This window comes from Archocentrus centrarchus, chromosome 15 (genome assembly GCF_007364275.1).
Source record: "Archocentrus centrarchus isolate MPI-CPG fArcCen1 chromosome 15, fArcCen1, whole genome shotgun sequence".
NCBI classification, from domain to species: Eukaryota; Metazoa; Chordata; class Actinopteri; order Cichliformes; family Cichlidae; genus Archocentrus; species Archocentrus centrarchus.
In genome coordinates this window covers 24,642,427-24,665,442 of record NC_044360.1, presented here as the reverse complement: position 1 = coordinate 24,665,442, position 23,016 = coordinate 24,642,427, and the positions used below count along the sequence as shown (strand labels likewise).

The 23,016-nt window shown below is 40.9% G+C and overlaps 1 protein-coding gene across 1 annotated transcript in view; it reads right to left on the bottom strand.

The window, feature by feature from the left end:
• cdh23 (cadherin-related 23) overlaps window positions 1–23,016 on the bottom strand; it is a 170,942-nt gene that overhangs the window by 70,080 nt on the left and 77,846 nt on the right. Inside the window, 5 exon segments of the mRNA XM_030747862.1 lie at window positions 2,463–2,621; window positions 3,288–3,437; window positions 9,421–9,609; window positions 11,307–11,347; window positions 11,350–11,418. Coding sequence (XP_030603722.1) covers window positions 2,463–2,621; window positions 3,288–3,437; window positions 9,421–9,609; window positions 11,307–11,347; window positions 11,350–11,418 — 608 coding nt within the window.

Genomic DNA, 23,016 nt, shown 5'->3' with positions numbered 1-23,016 from the left:
GAAGCAGCTACACTAGTGTTGGAACAGGAATTCCAGAGGGGTGTTCAGGATTAGAAGCAACTGTGTCAGCGGCAGAGTTGTTGCCATTTAACCCAGTATCTTGGCAGAAGTGTCCATTTCATTGCCCACAACTGTAGGCCCCGCTACAACACAAACAGCCTTACCCGGAATCCTCTGGGCCTTCTTACATTACATCACAGTCCATCACAGAGGACTGCTCGCTGGCTGTGGTTCAGCTGTTTCATACGGGAATGGGAAAGGATTGGGGCTTTGTAAACAGCCTGTTGGTCTGAAATCTTGGACTGGACTGTGCAGTAACCGCCTGCTCCTTGGACTGGTGTAGTTTATTTTATTTAATTATATTAAGGTACAATTATTTTTTTTAGTAATATTTATTTTCCTCACATGTTAAGCTTGTTTTCCTTTGGATTTTAGTGCTGCTTTATTGGTGCTTAGTCATTTTTACAATCTTTTAACAGATTGTTGTTTTTTTTATTATTGTGAGGGAAATTAAAATACATTTTTTACTAAAACATCCTTGGTCCAGTCTCTGACCTCAGGCTAGGTTGCATTTATCTCTAACTTATTATCGAAAACAGAAATTAGAGAGTTGCCCCATAGCCTCGGCCTCACAGAGCGACAGAGCAGCAACTTCACTGTAGATCCAGAATTTGTAAGATGACGAAAACAAGAGTGGTACCAGCCTCAGACTATGTGTAGAAATCTCTAAATATGAAGATGTATAGCTCACTAGAGGTTTTAGATAAGTTGTGCAGTGGGGATATTAAAGTCTGGAGTTGTCTGCCTTTTCCTGTAGTTGGACACCTGCACCAAATGGATTCCACCCTTGCCAAGGACAAGCACTCCTTCCTTTCTGTAGACAGGCTACACCATCTGCATCTTTGTGGAGAAAATTTCATACTGCAGCACAAAAAAACAACCCAAACACAAAAACCTTTGCGAGCACCATCTGTAGACCAGAGGGTTAAGGAGAGGGTTAAGGAGTGACATCAACCCCACTAAACATTTGGTAAACATTTGTCCACATTTAACTTGGATTTAGATTAATACTCAAAACTGTAAACCCCACTGTATTAATACTAAATACTGTATATACTGTACACTTTAGGTGTGTGTGTGTGTGTGTATATTTCTCAGTCTCAAAACCAATCTAGAATTGTGTATGAAACATCTCTTTAAAATATGTGTTTCGTCTCCATCTCAGAGGACTAATGCATGTGTCAGCACGTGTTAGTGTGTGCTTGAGAGCAGGTCAGACAATCAAAGCCTTCATCTAACAGGGTACACGAGTGCTATCAGCCATGGCAGTGTATATTCCTCACTGAAGCGGTCACATCTCATTCTGTTTACAGCACATTCACTCTCTACAGCCAGATATCAGGATTCCACAGCAAACCACGAGGCCAACCCCAGCTAGACTTACTGGGCATTAGACATCTCTGCAATCTCCATTTCATGAGCACCCAGTCTATAAACACTATTGATTTTCACACTGTGCTTTTTGGCACTTGTATCTAGTGGATTGTGGGCATCCATCGCAGGAATGGCTAGCATTGAATAATAATGCAGACTTATGAAAAGACAGCTGGAGATTTTTTTTCCCCCTCATCTGGATAAAGTGTTTGGCCATTGGTGCCAAGTAGTGAGACCCTGAGACCAGGAGGTGGAGTGGCTACAAAGCCCTTCCTACTGTGGGAAACTAAATAACAGCTGATAGCAGCGGGGGAAATAAATAATGCAACCTATATTTTTTAAATAATTTTTAAACTCAATCCTTAAATTGCTTTTTTTTTTTTTTTGTATGGAGCCATGTCATTATTATTGACATCTGTAATTTTAATATAATATGAAAAGCAATACACCTTAAGCTCCTCTGATAACAGCAGTCCAATTTGAAGTGACATGTCTGCAATATATTTCAATTTGTTAAAGAGCAAATAAGTTTGGTTTAATATGAAAGTTTAAATCTGACTGTAAGCAGCAGTCTGAGGGCAACCACAGGAAAACTTTATCCTGCCACAACAATGATCTGCATTTAAACACTCAGCAGGCAGCTGCACTGCTGTACTTCCCCTAAATGACTGTACTGTAAGTCATTTGTTTAACTGTGACCCAGCACAACAGATGAGTTGGTAAGTGAGGTGAGTAAGTTTTTCATTTGTTTTTCCTGCTTCAGGCTGCCTTGCTTGAGTCACCATAAATCCTTACTCATATGGTGAAGTCTCAAGAGAGTACTGGGTCACGTGGGCCAAACAAACACTTCCAAGATTTCATCCCCAATAAAGCAAGCCCTGTAAAAGTTACTAGTACAAGCCGGGTTTTATTGTAATCTGTTTGGAGTGCTGTTAAGTTTCTCTCCTGGAATAAAACCCCACTCTGTGAGTAATTTATCACGTTCTCAGCTGTGTAAACACGGCGCAGCGGTTCGCTCGGAAACTCACCAGGATACGCAGCAGCGATGTACCAGGTGGTGTGTTTTCAGGAAGGCTGATGTTGTACAGGGGTCTGCTGAAGATGGGCCGGTTATCATTCTCATTGATTAGTTCAATAAAGACGCGGGCAAATCCCACATGCTCCGAAATGGACTCATTTGCAAAAAGCTGAGAGAGAACAAGGAATAGAAAGAATGAATGCACACAGACACAGACCTGCGTAAATGCTGCCTCAGATATTAAAAATGATTAAAGAAGAGACGATACATTTCTATGCATTCTCTTCCTGGCATTCTAAAAATTAAAATCAGAATTTGCTACTGCAATAATTTGTTTAGGATTTTGGATTATACTTATAGTGCAGTACCCTCTGATTCTATAAACAACTCAGGGCTGAACCGAGGTGACAAAATACCAATTTCACTGTTCAAACAGCTGCACTGTTTAGAAAGAGATATTACTCCAGTCTAACTGTGCCTCGTGTCCAAACAAATCAAAACAAGTTTCAAGAAACATAATAAACTAACATTCAGTTTTGTTTTTCAGAGCTCTGAAAAACTGGCCTGGTCCAGAGTTTATTTAAGGGCAGTGTTACGGTCTACATTTGATCATGAAAGGAATTATTACTGCTAATATTACGCGTTGGATGTCTTTACCAAACTGATCTGTTGGACATTTTCATTGACTTTAAATATCTTTAAGCTACTAAGGCCCTTTTGTAATGGATATTAGCGAAAAACAAACAAGCTATGCTTTGTTGAGGTGATGCAGGCTCAAGTGTACCTATAGTGTTTCTACAGGGTACAACTACTAAAACTAAGTTGAAAAACTCACTGAAAAGCTGTAGCTGCGAATATATTCGTAGTCGAGTGGCATGGCAACCCTCATTCTGATGTCGGCACGCCCTTGCACCGCTGTGGGGGAGATGGTGAAGTATTCTGAATTGTTTCCTGTCAGAAACACTTGGAACATGCTGTTCACCCCCTGCCACAGGAAGGATAGGAGAGAGGACAGAATAACAGCAAGAAAATTGTGTTTTTAACAGAGTACAGTCAGGTGGCAATATATGGTGAGTCTAAACCACCAGTGGCAAATGCACACCATACAATCTGTTATTGTATATTTAGCAAGTCGCAAAACTCACAGTTAATTTCAGGGAAAAAAACACAGACCGACCGGACACCAAACTTCAGGTCTGTACAAACACACTTATTTTTCATGCATTTATGGCTTTAGAACCCAGAACGGTCTATGCCAAAAGCCTGAACAAGCCTGGTAGTGTAAAGTAATAACATGACTCAGAAGTGATTGGAAAAACATGGACAATAATGTCATAATTTTATGATATTAATAGTGGTCCCATTAAAATATTTTTCTGTTTCTGCTGCAAGATGAAGATGTCAGATGTAAGATGTATGATAAACTTGTAGGTCTCCTAAAGATTAATGCATTCCTGACCTGAAGGGCTTTTCCAAACATGTTCTAATATGTCACAAACAGTGTCTGCTAATATCTCTCAAACCTATTTCTGAAAAAGTACGATCTCACTGAACAATTTCTGATGCATAAAACGCAAATTATCAACACACTTTTTTTTTTTGCCCCAAATACTCGTCCAGCAGACCTCTGGGCTATGAGGGGAACCCCCCCCCCACCACCACACACACACACACACACACACACACACACACACACACACTCAGGAGAGCCACACACATCTTGGGGTGGCCAGTCAACCAGCAAAATATTCCCCCTTAGTGATGCTGGTGGCTTTTCTGCCTGTGGTGATAATGCTGTGTGGACTGTTATTGATCAATTAATAAATCCAGTGGACTTTTTGTCACAAATGGACTCATTTATGAACATGCTACAGGTGAGTATTTATCTACATGTATCAGCACTAAACCACAGTAAATCAAATAATGGACACAGTGGGACATCTTAGAATTCTGGTTAGATTAGATTAGAACTTGTATCAGAGCTAACAAGGTAGCCAGAAAAGAACATCAGCCACTCAGTAAATCTATTTTATGGGCAGCTGTGTGTGTGTGTGTGTGTGTGTGTGTGTGTGTGTGTGTGTGTGTGTGTGTGTGTGTGTGTGTGTGTGTGTGATTTAAACAAATGTTCTATATTTTGGTTTTATTAGTCTTCACAACAGATTGCTATATTTTTAATTTTGGGGGTTTTCCTTTTCTAATTTCCAGTGTTTGTTTGGTTCAGTTTAATTTATATTGTTTGAAATTTTTTTGGTTTCAGTTTAGATTTTATTATTTTTATTGTTCTTAATTATTATACATTACAGACAATTTGTCAGTGGTATATTTTTCAGACATTCAGAAAAGATATTGCAATACATTATGATCATACATACATATATCCCATGTATCAATAAACAAATGCATGAAAGCCTCATCAGCCATGCAGTGATATGAAAATTGATCAAATGGACAAAGACTAAAACGAAAGACATTTCCAATATTTTATTTGACTAAAAGATCCGACACAAGGATCATATCATAGTCAGTACCACAGATTGATTGCTTCTTCATCTGTAAAACTCAGGTCACAATGTTTGACATCACACAACTTAAGTGATACACAGACTTTATTCCCCATTCATTTTCCACAGAGCTGTATAAAGTAAGTCTGACTGGATGATTACCTAGCCAATGAAGAAAACCATCTGCGTTACGCACGCTGTCTGTTTTATGTGAGAGGAAAAGAGGTTGACGTGATCCCTGATGACAACCATGACTATCTACCTCAATCCAGCTACATTTCTCTGTGTTTGCTTTCTAGCTCAGTGCAGCATAAGTTGCCAAGACAATGTTTATGATTATGTAGATTATGTGAACATGAAGTCTGATTTAGAAATACTATGGACTGTGTCACTGCTGTTGAGCGTATAGAAAATGTAAATATGTAATTTGGAACAATGGAGGGAAAAAAACTCATCTTCCCCTTAATTCTTTTTCTGCAGATGCATTATGGGTAAATATAAACCAATGACAGTCGATATCTGAAATACTTGTGGCTCTCTTGAGCCGGGGAATAAAAGATCTCTAGATCCCTCCTGTCTTGATGTATAAAGCTTCAGGGCAGCCAATCATGTAGCCATTGTGGCAGACAGAGGAAGACGGGTGGGGTGGTCAATTGGCATTATGTTGCCAGTTGAAATAGCCCCCTTGTTTTTGTTTTTGTCTCGGGGAGAACCATTGTGGCTGATGACTCCTATTTAAAAGACCATCCAATATGCAGGGATGTCACCTCAAACTGCCCATAAACGTAATTGCCCGTCCATTTGCTTCTGCCTTTAGAAGCCCCCAATAAAAGCATCCTGTCAGATGCAACTGCCACAAAGTTTAGTGACAAGCTCTAGCAGCAAAAAGTTTTAAAGATGCTAGCCAAGAAGAAGAAGAGGATATGAAGGCAGCGACAGGCAGAGAGGTAACTACCACTTGTGTCATAGTCTAAGAAAAGAAATGTCTGCCTATAATCCCTTACACATGGAGGGAGTGAGATTACAGAGCAGGTGTAGTGGAGTGTGAATGAGTTTGTGTGTGTCGGCAATGACATGCAGGTTTAAAAGATCAAAAAAGCAATAAAAAACTGCAAGACAAAAAACACCTCACAGGCTTTACTCCTTGCAATAGATGTACTTGTGGCTCTATCACAGCAGAGTAACAATGCAGGACTGGTAGAGTTTAAAATTCCTCCAAATACATTTTCTGCATTTTCTCTTTATATTGTTTCATGTAAGGCTTTGGTTTTTTTTAGCTCTTATTGATGCCTTTTGCTTTGTTGCATGATGATGACTTTACAGGGATCTGTGGCAGCTAATGCACTGGTTCTGGTAAGTACTTTTGAATGCAGCATCTACGGTGAATCTAGTAAATTAAAACTGTCTCAGAGCTATCCCCCCCCATTTACAATAAGCAATCTTAGCCTAGACATGTTAGGTGTCTGGAAGCCTCCTCTGAGTGAGTGCTGTTATGGGTAGTGGTAAAATGTTGGGTGCTAACCTACAGAGAGACCTCTTATCACATGCCAGGTGTCTGGGTCGTCACCCCACCTGCGTGCAGCAACACGCTTGCAGTGCTCTTTACTCTGCCTGCTGCTGGAACACCGGCAGAAGCAAACACACCATCCCTAGAATGGATAAACAGACCTGCTGCTAAATATTCCTGCTATCTCTCCTTTCAAGTGCTGTATTTCTCTCCTGACTGTTTTCTTCCTGCTCCACCAATTACTACGACTTAGGATTTTACTCCAGCACTGACTACTTTCTGCTCAATCTTTTTTCCTCCTCTCCTCTCCTCTCCTCTCCTCTCCTCTCCTCTCCTCTCCTCTCCTCTCCTCTCCTCTCCTCTCCTCTCTTCTCCGTAAGTCTGTTTCTCTTTATTCTCTACCTTCTTTTCTATCCACTTGACTTGCAGTTATCTGTCAAATTCCACCCTGGCGGCTGCTGCGCCTGAATCAATCAGAGTTGACTAGCTTTCGGCTTATCTGCACCCTAGGTGATTGATTTTCCTCGTTAGGTATAATTTGATGCTCTATCCCATCTCTTCCAGAGCAAATTAAATTGTAGTCGAGTCCAATGCATTGGTGTGAACGAGCATGTGCATATGTGAGAGAGGGAGAAAGAAAACGAGTGAGGCAGAGTGGCAGAGCAAGCCTAAAATGTTTGACTTCTCTGTATGTTTTGGTGTCTGAGTATATGTGACTGTGTCACCACAGTAGGCTGATAGATACAGTTAATGGAAAGTGGCGGGCAAACTAAAGGAGGCTGTAGTATACTCCTGCTGACAATACACACACACACACCAGGGTTATAATAGTTTTGGATTTTACATTATAGTTTAGTTTTAGTTAGTTTTTACTTTTTTTTTCTCTAATTCAGTTAGTTTTAATTAGTTTTCAGAGTGGTTTTTCTCGTTTTTATTAGTTTTTATTTTTGGTTTCATGCTTAGTTTTAGTTAGTTTCAGTTAGTTTCAGTATTAGTTTTAGTATTTTCATACCTAATCAGGTGCAAGATTCAAGGCGCAAAAGTGACTATTGTGTAATGACAAAAAGATACCATTTAAATAAATATATTCAACAACCAACTGTTCACAAGACATGCTAAATGTGTGTAATATTAAGGACACACATAACATCAACAGGGAGAAACAAAGAAAAACATGAACTCCCAAACTCAATAAATTCTACAATAAACTCCACAATAAAGTTCAGCATCAGTGCAGCAGATTAATAACAGCTACATGTGGTGTTTGACAAAAACAAACTCTTTGAAGGAGTCAAAGCTCAAATCCAGCTGCATCCTGATGTTCTCACCACCTGAAGCTGCTTCTGTTTTGGAGCTAGCTTGTTAGATGCTGCTAATTAAACCTGCAGGGTCTTTGCGGCCTCTGTACACAACCTACAGAAGTTGTCGACCTCATGTCCGCATTTATGCTTGTGTAGCTGGATTGTGAGTGTTAATTACCTTATGGTCGTGTGCAGGTGTTTGTACTCAAAGAACCTCCATACGGGACTCTGCCGCTTTCTCTGCAGACCGCAGCCATTACTTTGCGGACCAGCACATGCGCACGCACATGCGCACGCACTCACACAGTTGTCCTGTGGCGCTCCCAGCTTAAACTCGGAGAGCGGAAAAAATGATTTCATATCAATCCACAAGGCTTAAAAAAAAAACAAAACAAGTAAATGAAAGTCAGTTTATCGATAATTTCAGTTAGTTTTAGTTAGTTTTGTAAACTCACAATTCAGTTTTAATTAGTTATCGTTTTTTTCCTTTTAATTATAGTTTTTATTTATTTCAGTTAACGACAATGTTTTTTCAATTTCAGTTTTCGTTATTTCGTTCGTTTTCGTTAACTATAATAACCCTGACACACACACACGCACACACACACACACACACACACACACAGCTGCCGAGAAAATAGATTTACTGAGTGGCTGATGTTCTTTTTTGGCTACCTTGTTAGCTCTGAAGTTCTAATCTAATCTAACCAAAATTACAAAGTACATCTGACTAATAACTTTATTTGAACTATCACTCCTTCATGTTCCAATCATGGTTTTACTGATTTCAAAATTTTCAGTTTTTTACTTTTTCATGTTTCCCAAAATTTCAAAAACTTCTAGATGAACATGCAAAAAACAGACCTCATTTATCCATCTTTGTTTATTTTCTATGACGTCCCACTGTGTCCATTATTTAAATTACTGTGGTTTAGTACTGATTTATGTAGATAAATACTCACCTGTAGCATGTTCATAAATGATTCCATTTGTGATCAATAATAGTCCACACAGCATTATCACCACAGGCAGAAAAGCCACCAGCATCACTAAGGACGAATATTTTGCTGGTTGACTGGCCACCCCTAAATGTGTGTGGCTCTCCTGAGTGGGGGTTTTCCCCTTACAGCCCAGAGGTCTGCTGGACGAGTATTTGGGGCAAAAAAAAAAAAGTGTGTTGATTATTTGCATTTTATGCATCAGAAATTGTTCAATGAGATACTACAGTACTTTTTCAGAAATAGCTTTGAGAGATATTAGCAGACACTGAAGTTGTCTGGAAATACTGGAAAGTCTGGTTGTTCTTGATGACATCGTTGCTTGGCTGTTTTTGTGTGCCAGGTTAGCTTTTTTTTCATGCTCTGCCACATTGGTGTGATCTGATCTGATGAAGTCTTGAGTTGAGGACAAAAACATGCTTTGTGACCACTAAATTCTAATCAACTCATCACTGAGAATATTTGAATATTTGCACCAGATTTAATGAAGAAATTTACTTCAGATGTTCCAGAAATTCATTCTTGAGTCTGATCAAAAGTTCTTGCTGATGAGAACAGGCTGGACAGACAAGTCAAAAACATATCCAGCTCCAGCTGTTGCTAGCACTGAGGCATACAAATGTTGTGAATACTGCAGGCCATTAAGATGTGATCTACCCACCTCGTCCTTGTCTTCTGCCTGGATGAAGAGGGGTAGGGCGAAGCCCACCTGTGCCAGTTCAGTGATGCGGACCCGATATTCAGAACTGTTGAACTTTGGGGCGTTGTCATTCTTGTCAATTAACAGGATGGTGAAGGTGGTCCTCACTGTTGCCGTAGTTGGACTGCGATCATCATTCAGCTCTGTGGCCTAAGAGGGAGCAACAGCAGGAAGTGGCCATCACCGACAGAAAGAGAGAGGGACGCAGAAAGAAAGAGAGAGAGATGCATTTGATTGGACTGAAAATGTCATTCTGGATGGAGGCGGTCAGCGCGCAATCTCACTCGGTATTTACAGCTGTTCATTTATTGGATCAAAAGGTGGACAGACAGCCTAAAAGCAATCATAGAAATAGGCTCAAAGTGAGGCCAAGAGAAGGCCAGCACATGTACATCCACACATACACAGACATACGCATGAACACACAATGAGATTTGGGAGAAAGAAGTCCAATTGAGAGGACACAATTACACACACTGTGTTTTTGCCTGCCTCAGTTATTGAGGATGGGTGCCCTCTGAAATGAAAAAAATAGGAGGGAAAGATAGAAATGGGCAGCCGGTGTCTTTTATTTGTGGAGGAGTGTCACAGGCAAGAGGAGAAGAGGCAGAAACAACATGCTAGTCTCTGGGCGATCAGATCGTTTAGCTTCTTTCATAACAGTGCTCCAGGATAATTTGACCTCCACCTCCACGTGCTCAGCACTATCTAAGCTGCCTGAAGTTGAGAAATTAGTTGTATTACTATGGCACACCCCAATCAATAGCAGCACCAGCTAAGAAAGCATGAGCAGAGGAGAGAAAATTTAGAAGGGAAAAAAAAATCCATATCTTATAAATACATTTTTAGGTGACATTTTTTCTCTTTCAGACTTTTTTGCTCATTCTGGTTACTAATTATTGATTTCAATTAAAAAGACAGACTGAGTCTGGAATATATTAGCCAGAATCTCTTTTGTACTAAACCTCAGAGCCAGATGTATCTCAATGGTCTCTAATATAAAAAAATGTCACGCAATCTGCTTTTTATTAACAATTATTGCAGTTAAACCGGTGAATACGTGAGTGGTAAACAAGCTGTTTGCTATTTAAAGGCCATTTATCTTAAGGTGTAACAGATTTCACTTGACAAGCTATCAAGATCAAGAATGTAACATTGTAGCTACGCCAGGAAAAAAAAAAAGACGTCTTTGTTCACAAATCCTTTCACTTTCAGTAGCACTTGGAAATCCATTTCATGCACCCGCACACCCTGTGGGAACTGCTTGGTGTACAAAAGTGTAAAAGAAGAAATAATGACAACAAAAGTGGAAGAGTGGACAAGGTGGGAAGTGAGAGGGAAGGACTGACGTGCTAAAAAGCCGAGCGACATAGACTTTTGGCTCAGCGGAGGGACACACACCTGTTTCAAACAAAAGAAAAAGGAGAAAAAATGGTGGAAGAAAGAAGACCTCAGCATCAAGGAGGACTCTAAATAGTCTTCCTCTTTCTTGTTCTCCACTCCCCTTATTCTAATAGCTGCTCATTCAACACAATTCTCTAAAGCGGACATTATCACAGAATAACAAGCATGAATATCTTCACTAATGAGCCCAATAAAAGTACTCGAGTTTGTCTGGGTCACATTTGTGCAGCACCATACTGACAAAGCATCAAGCATATATGTTACTACGGGATCTCATATGTAGTCAGTCCTATATAGTGCAGCTACAGACTGTATATGCAGTCTGAGAGGTCTTTTTAGTAGGTCTTTGGACACTATAGAAACTCAGACACTGCAGTGAAACAGCCTTTTGTTCCTACGACAATCCCTCCACCCCAGAACTTCCCCCACATTCAACAGCTCACCCTGACAGTCAGAGTGAATCCTGCCGAGTAGAGGGGGTTTCTCTGTCCAGCTGGCCATTCACTGTCAGCGATCCACTGATGTAGTCCAGGGCAAAAACACTGTTTGTGTTTCCTAGAGCGAGAGAGAGAGAGAGAGGAGAGAGAGAGAAGGAGAGAAGAGAGAGAGAAAGGAGGAGAGAGAGAGGCAGAGAGAGAGAGAGCGGGATAGATCCCGGAGAGAGGATGAGATGGAAGAGAGCGAGAGAGAGGAGAGAGAGAGAGAGAGGGAGAGAGATGGAGAGAGGAGAGAGAGAGGGGGGGAGGAGAGAGAGAGAGAGAGAGAGAGAGAGAGAGGAGGGAGAGAGAGAGAGAGGAGAGAGAGAGAGAGAGAGAGAGAGGGAGAGAGAGAGAGGCAGACCAAAGAAAGTCAGAGAGAAAAACAAAACTGGCATAGAGATAATTCAACATGTCTCCTGGGATACAACAGGAATCCTCTGGAAGGGAAGGAGGCGGATGAGCTATGTGCAAGTCTGCATTTCATGTAATATGGATACTGTTTTCACTGTACTGTCTTTTATCTCTGCACCTCCCTTAGGCTGACCGACCTCCTCCAGCCTGTCCACAAGCTGCTTCACCTGAACTCCTTTTGTTTCTGTCACCTCCCGTCCCTCGCCTCCCAACGCCTCTTCAGTTCTTCATTACTTTATTGAGTTCAGCTGTAATTAAGTCACTGATCAAACCATGGCAAAAACCCAAGAACCACAAGCACCGTGGCTCATGACCAAAAGATCCCTTTTTTTGATACATTTTATATACTGTATATAAAAATACAAGAAACACATATATGGTGAAAGGAAGATGTATTTTAGAACATTACAGATAACATAACAGATTCATTAAAGCATACACATCATAACTTTACACAACATTAGGCCATTTGTCATGACCACATTCTGCTCAACCTCACTGAAGCGCGGGGCGTCGTATATAAAATTACCAAAAATAGTCACTTGCCCTATAAAGGGTTAAACTGGAATATATTAGGCATCCAATACTGATTGACTTCAGTCACGAGTTGATAAATTGCATTAACTTTGTCATACTCTATGCACTCCTTCAGAGAGGAGCATTTCAAATTATGAACGCTGCACTGTTCTCATTAACAAGTTCGAGTGCGCCTGGTGTTATCTATTCACTTCAATTAAACAGGTTAAAATATTAGACTGAGGCCCACTTGAGTCCTCTACTAATATTTTCTTATTCCCTCTCTTCCTTTTCATATTACCATCCTTCTTGTTAACTTTCACACCTCTCTTACACTTTTCTGTGACACTTTCTCTTTCTGCCTCTCTCAGGCATCCTGCTAATTACACCCAGCAGATGGAGAATGCAAACAAAAATACACCCAATGGCCCTCACCTCTTCACTCTTAATGTTCTCTTGCTCCAACCATGCACTGCCTGGTATCTCACTCTGAAAAATCAGATGTTCGGGTCTCGCTCACAACAGCTAATGCCTTTACACCTTCAGTGTGATTCCTGGTGCCTGTGATGTGTTATGTGAGACGTGAATAGCCCTTTTGAAATCATTAGTAAGTAACACTTTATACATGTGAATGTTATAACAGCAGTCTGTTCATCTAAAGGCGAACAATGGACACCAGACTAAATGAGATCAATGAATGAGTGAGTGTGAGGCACACCTAGAACTAATTCAATTGCACCTGCTTAACACAGAGCGCTCTTAGCAGTGGACGGCACAGCAAGTCATCTGTGCAGATTAAACAGGATAACGTCAGGATGAAAACATCAAAACACACGAGAGAATGATCAAAAGCAATCCAATAAATGCTGGAACAGATAAAGTATAATCCAACTGCAGCACCTTCAAAAACATCTGAAAAAAGTTGGCAATGCACATTCACACACAGTACTGCTCTGTGCTGTAGCCCACACGATGAGCTAGGAAATGAAAAGAGTTGAAATTCTTAAGGAAAACAAAGCACTGCTGAGGCCCCTGTTATCCCCTTTTAGCCCTCTTTTGGATTTTATTTCAAAATGTCACCATCAGTGCATTGTATATACTGTATATCATTATCATATCAGTAATATTCTGAATGAGAATTAATTTAACTACAACCATCACAGATGCTCGAACACAAATTATTGTGAAACCTTGTAGTTCAGTTTTGATTTTTTGAGGGCGCCATGAGGCACAGATCAAAATGAGTCTGGATGCAACTAAACTAGAATCATCAAAGCAACAAACCCGTGACTGAAGGATTGACTAAAACCTGCCTCAGAAATCTTATAAGGTCCATCATGATAACACTGATATATCACTTCCAATATGGCACAAGTCTGAACTGCCTGCTGTCACATTAAAGACAGATACGCACAAGTCCGTCCGTGTCTCCGGTTTCAAATTGAATATATTTGTTATCTGCATCAGCGTTAAGACATTGTTTAAGACGCACTTTTGCTGTTTCAACACAGAGAACCGATCGCTCTGTCGCTGCACCTGTGTGGATGGTCGCAAGCACCTGGCGCAGAGCGCACACTTGCAGGGACTCTGCTCTTGGTGGCAATGGCAGTGAGAACTAAACATTTACAGGTGTGGTTACACTTCACTAGAGTTGATACTGACAAGTCTTTTGCACATACGGCAGGGTGTTTTGTGGCACTCCACATCAGTGTCGTGGGTATGTATGAATGAAGCCCTGAGAAATATTCATGTAAACGTAACCTATCTCTAAAAGACATCGCTACATGCTGAGAGAAAAAGCTTTTTATTGGCCACACAACAAGGTCAGGTGGCAAGTGTCTGAACCAGAGGGCCGAGAGCAAATGAAACATGAGCTCTTGAATTTGTTTGGGTCCTAGGCAAACATAACCTGAGCTTTGGCACGTTGTTTTACATAGGCAAATTACAAACATACCATTTACTAACAGAAAATCACTAATTTATCACTTAAAATTACACACAGTTCAGTTAAAATTGAACAGATCTGTCTGAAATAATCTAAATTGTGAGGGTCTATCTAGCAGTTCTTTTAGCTAATCCCCCGGCTTTGTCCTAATATTATAAGTCAGTCATGGTTTTTGCAGCTTACCAGCTGTTACTGCAATTTACTCTGCAACAGCCTTCATTTAAAACAAGAGTTTGATGTGAATATAAAGTACTTTACATTCTGAGACATGAGTCAGAATTCCTTTCTTGAATTACTTGTTGATTAGCTTTTGTGTGCTAATACAGTGTTTCCTACTCGCTTGCACATCTAACTTATATTCACTATGTGCGATGACAAAAAAAACCCCAAAACCAAATGCAACACGCCCCCAAATACACATTCTCTGAATTCATGTGTGTTTTCACAATACTTTTTTCTGAAATCCTACATTCATGTATAAGGACACTCTGAACCTTGAGCTACACTTTGACGGGATTAAGAAACATTCTCTTTCAGATAGGTTAGAGTAATAGCTGAGGTCTAGACTCCAGAGAAACACGTTGAGATGGTAAGTCTATAGTGTACAGCGGCTAGAGGTCAACAGATTAACCCACGCCTGTGTTCCCCACTCCCCAGTCGGCACTCTATTATTGCCCTGTATCTAGCCTGGAATGGAAGGGAGGGAAGCTAGAGAAAAACGAACATAGAGGGGGCACCGAGGAGAGGGGGCAGGCTAGCAAAGACAGCAAAGCTCCTGGGTAATTGCCCTGGACTGAGGCCAAAAGGTGGCGAATAGGACGTAGAAGGCACAAAAATGGCTGCTGATCATATCTAGCCTCCATAATGAATTTAGTTATGTGACTGATGACCGGTGATTCCAGAAATATGTATAATGGAACTTACTTACTCTACCTTAAAATATGAAGATGCTGACAAGCATCTTTATTAAGACCATCATTAAAAATATCCTTCAGCTTGAAGAGTTCAGTTACCATCCAGTGAAATCGAATGATCTGACCTAAACAACTTGGCTAAGATTAGCTCACTGGTAATATCACAATGAAATACCAACAAGAACTTAGAGGAAATCACCATAATGCTTAAAAGAAAAGACCATCAGTACGAAACATACTGTTTGTTTTGTGGCTCTGTAATGTTACATTACTTACTCCTTTAGTCCTGATGGAAAAGATTAATAATTTCTATGGCTACAAAATTGATTTCCCACATGAATGTGAACAAGAATTATTTGGGGGCATTTGCTAAAATGACAGATGCTCTCATTTTTCTTTGGGCGACAGTCGTAATAGGTGTGAAACACTGAAAATGAACACTATCAGAAGCAGGAAGACAATGAAACACAGGATCAATAACATCGAATCTTCTCTTGCAAAAAGATGACCACATGTAATCAATGTTATAATCCTGCAGTAACTGCTAGGGCCAAGTATCTTATTAGGAAAACTAGTGTGTTGTTGTAAGAGTGTACATGGGGAAAAAAAAAACCAACAACAAAAAAAAACTGCCCGTTTGTGTTACGCACCAGTGGCACTAGGCTGACACAACATTCATTGCAACATTTCTTCTTGCCTGATGGGAGAGTCAGGCGAGTTGATGTTGACAGCAATTGTTAGAGGTGGTGGGAGGGCAACGTGCATCAGGGACTTAGACCCACTCAGTGTGGGCATCTTGCCTCTAAATTGCTTTGTCAGCTTCAGTGGCTTGACTAGAATGCCAATCTTCTCCAACAGCTGCCCCTTGCCCGGACGACTGGGCGCTCACCTGGCCAAGCAGCTATCGTGCATACACAAACACACAAATTGACAAAAAAGCACTAGAGTGCTGTGCTGTAATGTACATTTGCAAGATAACAGCAGGCTACTGGTTGTACTCTCTGCATGCATCCTTTAAGGGGCTTTGACTCATTGCTTCAGGTTCAATTGACGGGGCTTTACACCTCAGCACTGTTGTGTTGTGCTTGACCAGAGAGACAGGCTGAAATTACACATTGTGACTCAGAGGTCCCACTGAGAAAGAAAATATAATCATAATCTAATTGCTGATGGAAAGTGTTCTGCTAGGATACAGTGATTAGACCCCCAGTGCGTGAAAATTGCTGTACACAGATACACATACACCCAAATTAAGCACCAATAACAATAAAGTCTTTCTTTGTTTGAATTTTGAAATTCATATTTGTTGGTTGAATTTGTATTTCTAATATTTAAGTGTTTCAGTGTGTGTGTGTGTGTCTGTGTGTGTGTTTCAGAGTGCGTTTGGTACTAACCAGGAGAGTTTGACTCTATGATGTGAGACTCCAGGGGATTAGCCATGCTCTCACATTACCAACAGTACTGGACTGGAAAATGAGAAAGCATGGCATGATTTTGTCTAGAGTGGGCCTGCACACCCAAATTCATTCACTCACGCACACACACCTCAAGAAATGCCCACAGGCATTAAGACACACACACAAACTCTCACAAGCAGCTCTTATTTTCTAGGAATTTATAATGTGTTCAATAGCTTCAATAGCTAGTGCTACAATTACAAAATAAAAGAAATCCAAATAATTTGCCACTTTTGAAGAATCTCAGCATTAGCTAAGAATAGGGGAAAAACACAAGTGTAGATTTCATATTATGTATTGACAAACACATTTACACTCTTGCATCATTAACAATGAAGTGAAGGCTTATTTCCTGAGAACAGTTTGGTTATTGAAATTCACTCAAAGGAGTGAGTCCAGACAGAAAGGGGAAAAAAACGGGCCGGCGAATCTCAGCAACTTAGTGTTCTAAGTTGCAAAAGTGAAAACAGTACATGTGTAGTTATTATGGGAGGATTGCCCCGGAGAGCAAAAGAAATAAGGGATCTGATCTGATGAGTTCAATGGGGTGTGCGGCGAGTGGATGACAATGACTTTCTTCAAGAAACAAGGTTTTGAGGACAGCTGAAACACGAGTTCTCCGAGTGTAATCGCCATGACTAAGCTAGTGACAACTGTTTTCTCTAGTTTGTGACAACACCATGGGGGCGCTGGAACATTCTAGTAATGTGATATGGCAAGCAGCCAGTGCTCAGAGGCTTGGGGCTAAGATTTAGTGTACTTTGCTAAATGTACACAAATTAGTGTCACTTTTAAGGATTACGCCTACAGGCAAATCATGTTAATGATGAGGTTTTAGTTATTGTCTTCAAACTACACTCATTTCAAAAATCTAAACGAACAGCTTCTCACATACACTGATTTGCTCATGCACGTGCTCGTCTGTGCGTTCACACAAACCCGTTAGTGTGTGACAGCTACCAGGGCATATGTATGTGCTTCTGTGTGTGTGATGTGAAGTGATAATGCCATTGGCAGACAAGCCGCATTTCATGAATACCAAATGAATTAGCGTCATCAAAAGTTTTTTCTTCAAAACTGAGTCAAGGACGAGTATTGTATGACAATATGTGGCAGATGAAATCGACTTCTATTTGTCCTCAGAGGTTGACACAGCTAGGAAGATGCACGTCAGCTTTCTTTGTGTTATACATTTAGGAGCTCCCATTGATCAGTGGCCCCCCCGACATCATCGCTGAGGCTCTATCAAGCTCTAAAGTGTTTAGTGCGATTTAAGCTTCTGAGTCAAATCTATGCTGTAGCTGCGTTGTAACTGCAGCGTGACTCACGTCGTAACCTGATGTGCACCTCCATAGAAATGTAACTACCTGTCACACACTGTAATTTGCCCATTCATTACCATTGCTTCCTCCTATGCATTTCCAGCTACTTTTCCAATTTTACTGGAAGAGAGCGGATCACTGACATGGATCGAAGAGAGAAACTTCATTGCCAACATTGTTTGACAGTGGCACTGCAGAGCAACCCAGTATATGTATAAATGCTGACAACAGCGTTGGCCACTTGCGTAGGCTATGTTAGAGGCTCTGCACTGATTCAGAGCACAAGCATAAATTAAGCTTTTCTTTCAAGGCTATCTCTACCTTTAGACAAATCCTGTCTGCTTCTCCAACAACCAGTGGGAGGATTGCTGGGAAAAAAAAACAGCAGTTTTTTTCTAGTGGAGATCTTTGCCATTGCAGTACTTATCGACTTGATTTTACAGCAGGCACTTGCAACCACTTATCTTTAAACAGACTGAGTTTAACTAAATGGATCTAATGGGATTTAAGAAAAAAAAAAAAAAAGCAACGGCAACATTTTTTTTTTTTTGCTTCAATCAAAAGAACCAGGACATGATCCCACACCTGCTTGGCACTCACCAACATGGTCAGCTATGTTCAGTGACCAGATCAGACCAATCTGGTGGCAGTACTGCCTCTAATTTTAAGGCAGCTTCTCCTATCTCAGTGTTTTGGTGACAGCTAAGTAAAATTAAGAAGAAATCCAACAAGAGAAGCATAGTTTACCTCAACCCAGCTGGCCAAGAACAACATTGTTGGTTTGGCAAAGTTATAAATAATTGAAGACACACAGCCATGATCGGAGGTGTGTGGGTGGAATGGGAGTCTGTCCAACTGCATTTTGGACAGAGCATAAATCCTGCTTTATTACCTATTTATTAAGAGCAAACTGCATTAAAACCTTCTGTGTGCTTCCTCTAGTGACTGTAGCTGCAGATGCCACTGCCTAACCTAACCTTAAAGCAACACAATTCTCATCCTAGTCACAGATAAATGTATCAATCCACAATCTTCAGGTCTCATGAAAAATAATTAGGCTCACAGCTATTGATTCCTGGATTTGGTCTGTCAGCCCAACATGTCACAGTCTCTTTTCAACTGAGTATTGAACTGGCAGTGTGGTCTTATCTCTAATGTGTGCATATGAAGTGTATTTGTAGCAGCATGTTTGTGAGAATTCTTGTCTCTGCCTCTAAGTATAGACTGATTTACCCTATTATCTGTTTTTTTTGTTTTTTTTTGCAGTGTTCTAGACAATACAAAGTCAGTTTTTGCACAGAGTACAAAACAGCAGCTGGCTGGAAGACAGCAGAAAAGGAAATTGAGTTTGACATCTGGAAATCCAATTGTTCACAAGGCAGTAGGTTAGGATATCACTTCTTAAAGCCAGCAGTTTCCTCTTTATCGCAAGGATAAATGAACAGAACACCAACTAATGTAATGTAACAATGCTAAAATACACCTTTTTTAATAATGATAATAATGACCAGTAACTGAGACCAAGAGTAGAAAAGAATTTGAACAGCTTTGCAGTTTCTGTGGTCTGGCCAGGTGCAGAGGCTGCTGCCTTTGAGTAGGGCTGTTGCCGTGCGGCGTGTTCATGGTCTGCAGCCACGTCCTGCTGGGTTGCACTTGTCAGAGTAACGTCCACATGAATGTGAGGATCCACGGTATGGCGGCAGAATTTGCATTGTAAGGAGACCATCAGTATTATTGACTTCTCGTGTCAGTCATTTTAATGCTGTGGCTGATCGCACCATAACAAAGTGAGGCCTGGACTTGGTTGTGATTGCACTTGATTGCTTCACTCTACTAGACACCACTAGACTTCACTAGTCTTGGGATTGTGTTGCAATCAGCGTCCCGCAGACTATCTGCCTTCCCTGAGAGATTACATAGCATCGGGCTGTGGAGAGCCTCAGAGCGTCTAATTGAAAACCCAGAGAAATCCCTGTGATGCGGCAGTGACAATAAGAGCTCCCTATAGAATAACAGGTATTAGGCTTGTCCATATTACAGCATGTCAGCTGATACAAGTTAGGCAGCAGTGGCATAGAATCAGAGCATCAGGGTGTAGCAGTACTGAGGGATAAAGATATGTGTGGAAAGACAGACAAGGGGAAATAATCGCCTTTACAACTTATCAGTCTGTCCAGGCAGGAAATGGCATGGCCGTACTTGTTTCACCTGTACGCCAAGGGCAGGCTAGAGGCTGTCCCCCTAAGACTCACTGCACTGGACAGTGGACAGGGGTTTCTGTCTCCCTCCTGAGGAAGGGGCAGAACGGGTGCGCATGTGGTGCCAGAAACAAACGAGGCCACGCCGTGTCTGTGTCTGTGCAATATGTGGTCTTACTCTTCATGCTCTGACAAACTTCAAAATACTGAATGAAGTTATGATCTTGTAGGAATGTACTTTAGTTGCTGCAAATTAAATAACATCTGAGCTGCAGTTTCTCAGCCTCTGAGAACGTTGCAGTGAGAAAGGAAGAACGGTCTAAAAGGAAAGAAAAGTGTAGAGATGGAAGGAGCTTAGAGTGGGATTAGTTGTGCTTGCATGTGACAAAAGAGATAGAACCAAGCACACAAAGATAAACAAGAGGCTGATATGAAAGGCTTGGGGGATGTCCTTTCGTTCTGTGAGACGCTAGGCTGACTTTTATTCTGCTTATTCTTACACTATCATTACAGCGCAGAGGAGAGGCTACAGAAACTTTACACAAGCTTAACTCTTATCCTAACAGACAGCAATATTTTTGGACAAGACACACTTGCCTCTAACTCTCTGTAATAGAAATCACAGACAGCAAGATAGAAAGTTCTTTTTATAAGGTAAAGTGTGTTCAGTAGGTCAATACTACTGTAGGTATTTCTTAAGATTAATACTCTGCTATAATTTCCTTTTCTTCCTTATTTCTCTGTCCCTATGTCTGTATCTGACTGTAAGTGTGATGTGGGTTATCTGTCCATGCATACATGTGTGCAGAGAGCCACACATGAGGACGTATTGTGTAGACATTGTGTTAAAATTAGTCCATATGGGCTTTGGAGCTTTAATTCTATAGATCATCGGCGGTGTTATTGAGACTGACGAGTGTCGCCCTCAGGGATGAGTTTCATTTTATCTTTTAGAAAGATTGATCTGACAAATCTTTGCAAACATGTAGGAACTGGGTTTAAAGTTGAGATCATGCTAGTGTTAGAGGAGAACTTTCATGGGAACAGGTAATCTGATATTCCAGACAGTAACTGCAGTTGTAGCAACCAGTGAAACAAGACTGAGCTCACAGATATTTGATTCCCCAGACATCTGATATCCATCCAACATCCATCCTGAGGTCAGGTGTGTTTGGGCAGAAACACCTGAAGTGCAAGCGACCCCAACTGGGTCCTTTTGATGCAGAGGGAGCCGCATGTGGATCTACTCTTAGCCCTTCCCGAATGACTGAGCTTGTCACCAATTAAACTCTGAGCCAATTATTAGACCTTTTTTTTCTTAAAAAAAGACACCAAGTGCTTTTTACTTTCAGTTTTCAGCAGGAGTGTGTTTGAATTTTATTACAGGATGTGTGATTAAATAAGTAGGAGGAGGTAGCTAGCTTAGCTACCTTCATTACAAGAGCAGCCCCATAACTTTTATGTGATCAATAAGGATTTGCTGCACAGTTTTCCCAAATAAAAAGCCTTGCAGAAATAACAAATACAATAATCACAAAAAGGCATGCTGGACTGATTTAATTTCAGTTCAGAATGCCTCTCAGCAATAAGGAGCATATTACTACAACATGAATGAACTATTGTTTTTTAATCCAGTTTGCAGGCGCATCCTATGGTCAATGCTACTTTTAAGCTGTTTTGATGATGATGCTGCATGTCCCATTTAAGATATGCAGGAGTCAACATCATTAAGGAGTAAATGCATAAAATAAGGAAGAGAAACTTGTGTATTTGCAGCAATTCTAGCACCACTGACAATGATGAGCGTTAAGTCATTACACCACACCACATTTTAACAATTACATAGCGAGATAGAAGACAATAAGTTCTAGCTGTAAGGAGCATACATGAATATGTTTGTTTGTTTAGGGCAGCAGCCACTATGTGCATGTAATAAAGTCTTTATTTTCATTACCAGTAACTAATTCTTCATTGTTGGAGCATTTTGGATCAGAAAAAAACACTGAGATGTTTAGAGCAGGAAAAAAATCCTATGGTTAGTTCAGTAGTGGACTATTCCTAAAGTGATATATAATGACTCCAGCGGGTCAGAGGTCCAACAACAGGGATAAGTCTCACTCTGTGGACCAGGGATTTACCACCAGAACCCCTACCCTGAATCTCCTTCATCAAAGCATAAAATAACAACTGCAACATTGCGGGCAGAGTGCTGCTGTGATGCTATCTCGTGTACACATTAAATCCCAGATACACGCTCTGATTGGAGGAGGGAGAGGAAATCCTCATCTTGAGTCCCACAATCATTAGCGTGAATCACAGCTGCAATTAAAACCTCGTTTATCTTAATTACTGAACTAATGAGACGAGTCCCGCCGGAGTGAGCCGCAGTCTCAGAGGACACTTGGGGTAAGGAGCGGGAAGGCAAGAGAGGAGTCATGCAGAGTCACACTTATGTCTGCAAACAAGCACGCCCTCACACTAATCTGAGCAGATAGACAGCGGCACATGTGTAAGCGTGCATGTACAAGCGCGCACATATAAAGAAATACAAACACATGTGCATACAAAATGCATCCTCTGACAACCTTACCCTCCCACCTTTATCTTCTACCTCTATATCACCCTTCAACTTCCATTATCTATCAAACTTATAATGATTTTATCAAGCCTACAGACTCCATCTCCATAAGGGCTTAGTGCGGTGCTATAACTCTTGATTTTGCAGCGACCGGGAATACATCGCACCACCTAATTAATGTCTTTTTAATGCTTTTCTCCTCTAGAGCTTAACTCAGCCAAGCTCAACTTTGCAACAAGCACAACATACACAACAATACAACATGTGGCAGCAGACGGTAAGTAAGACTGAGTAGGTGTGTGCACTGAATGGGAGCAGAGGGTTTATGGTGAG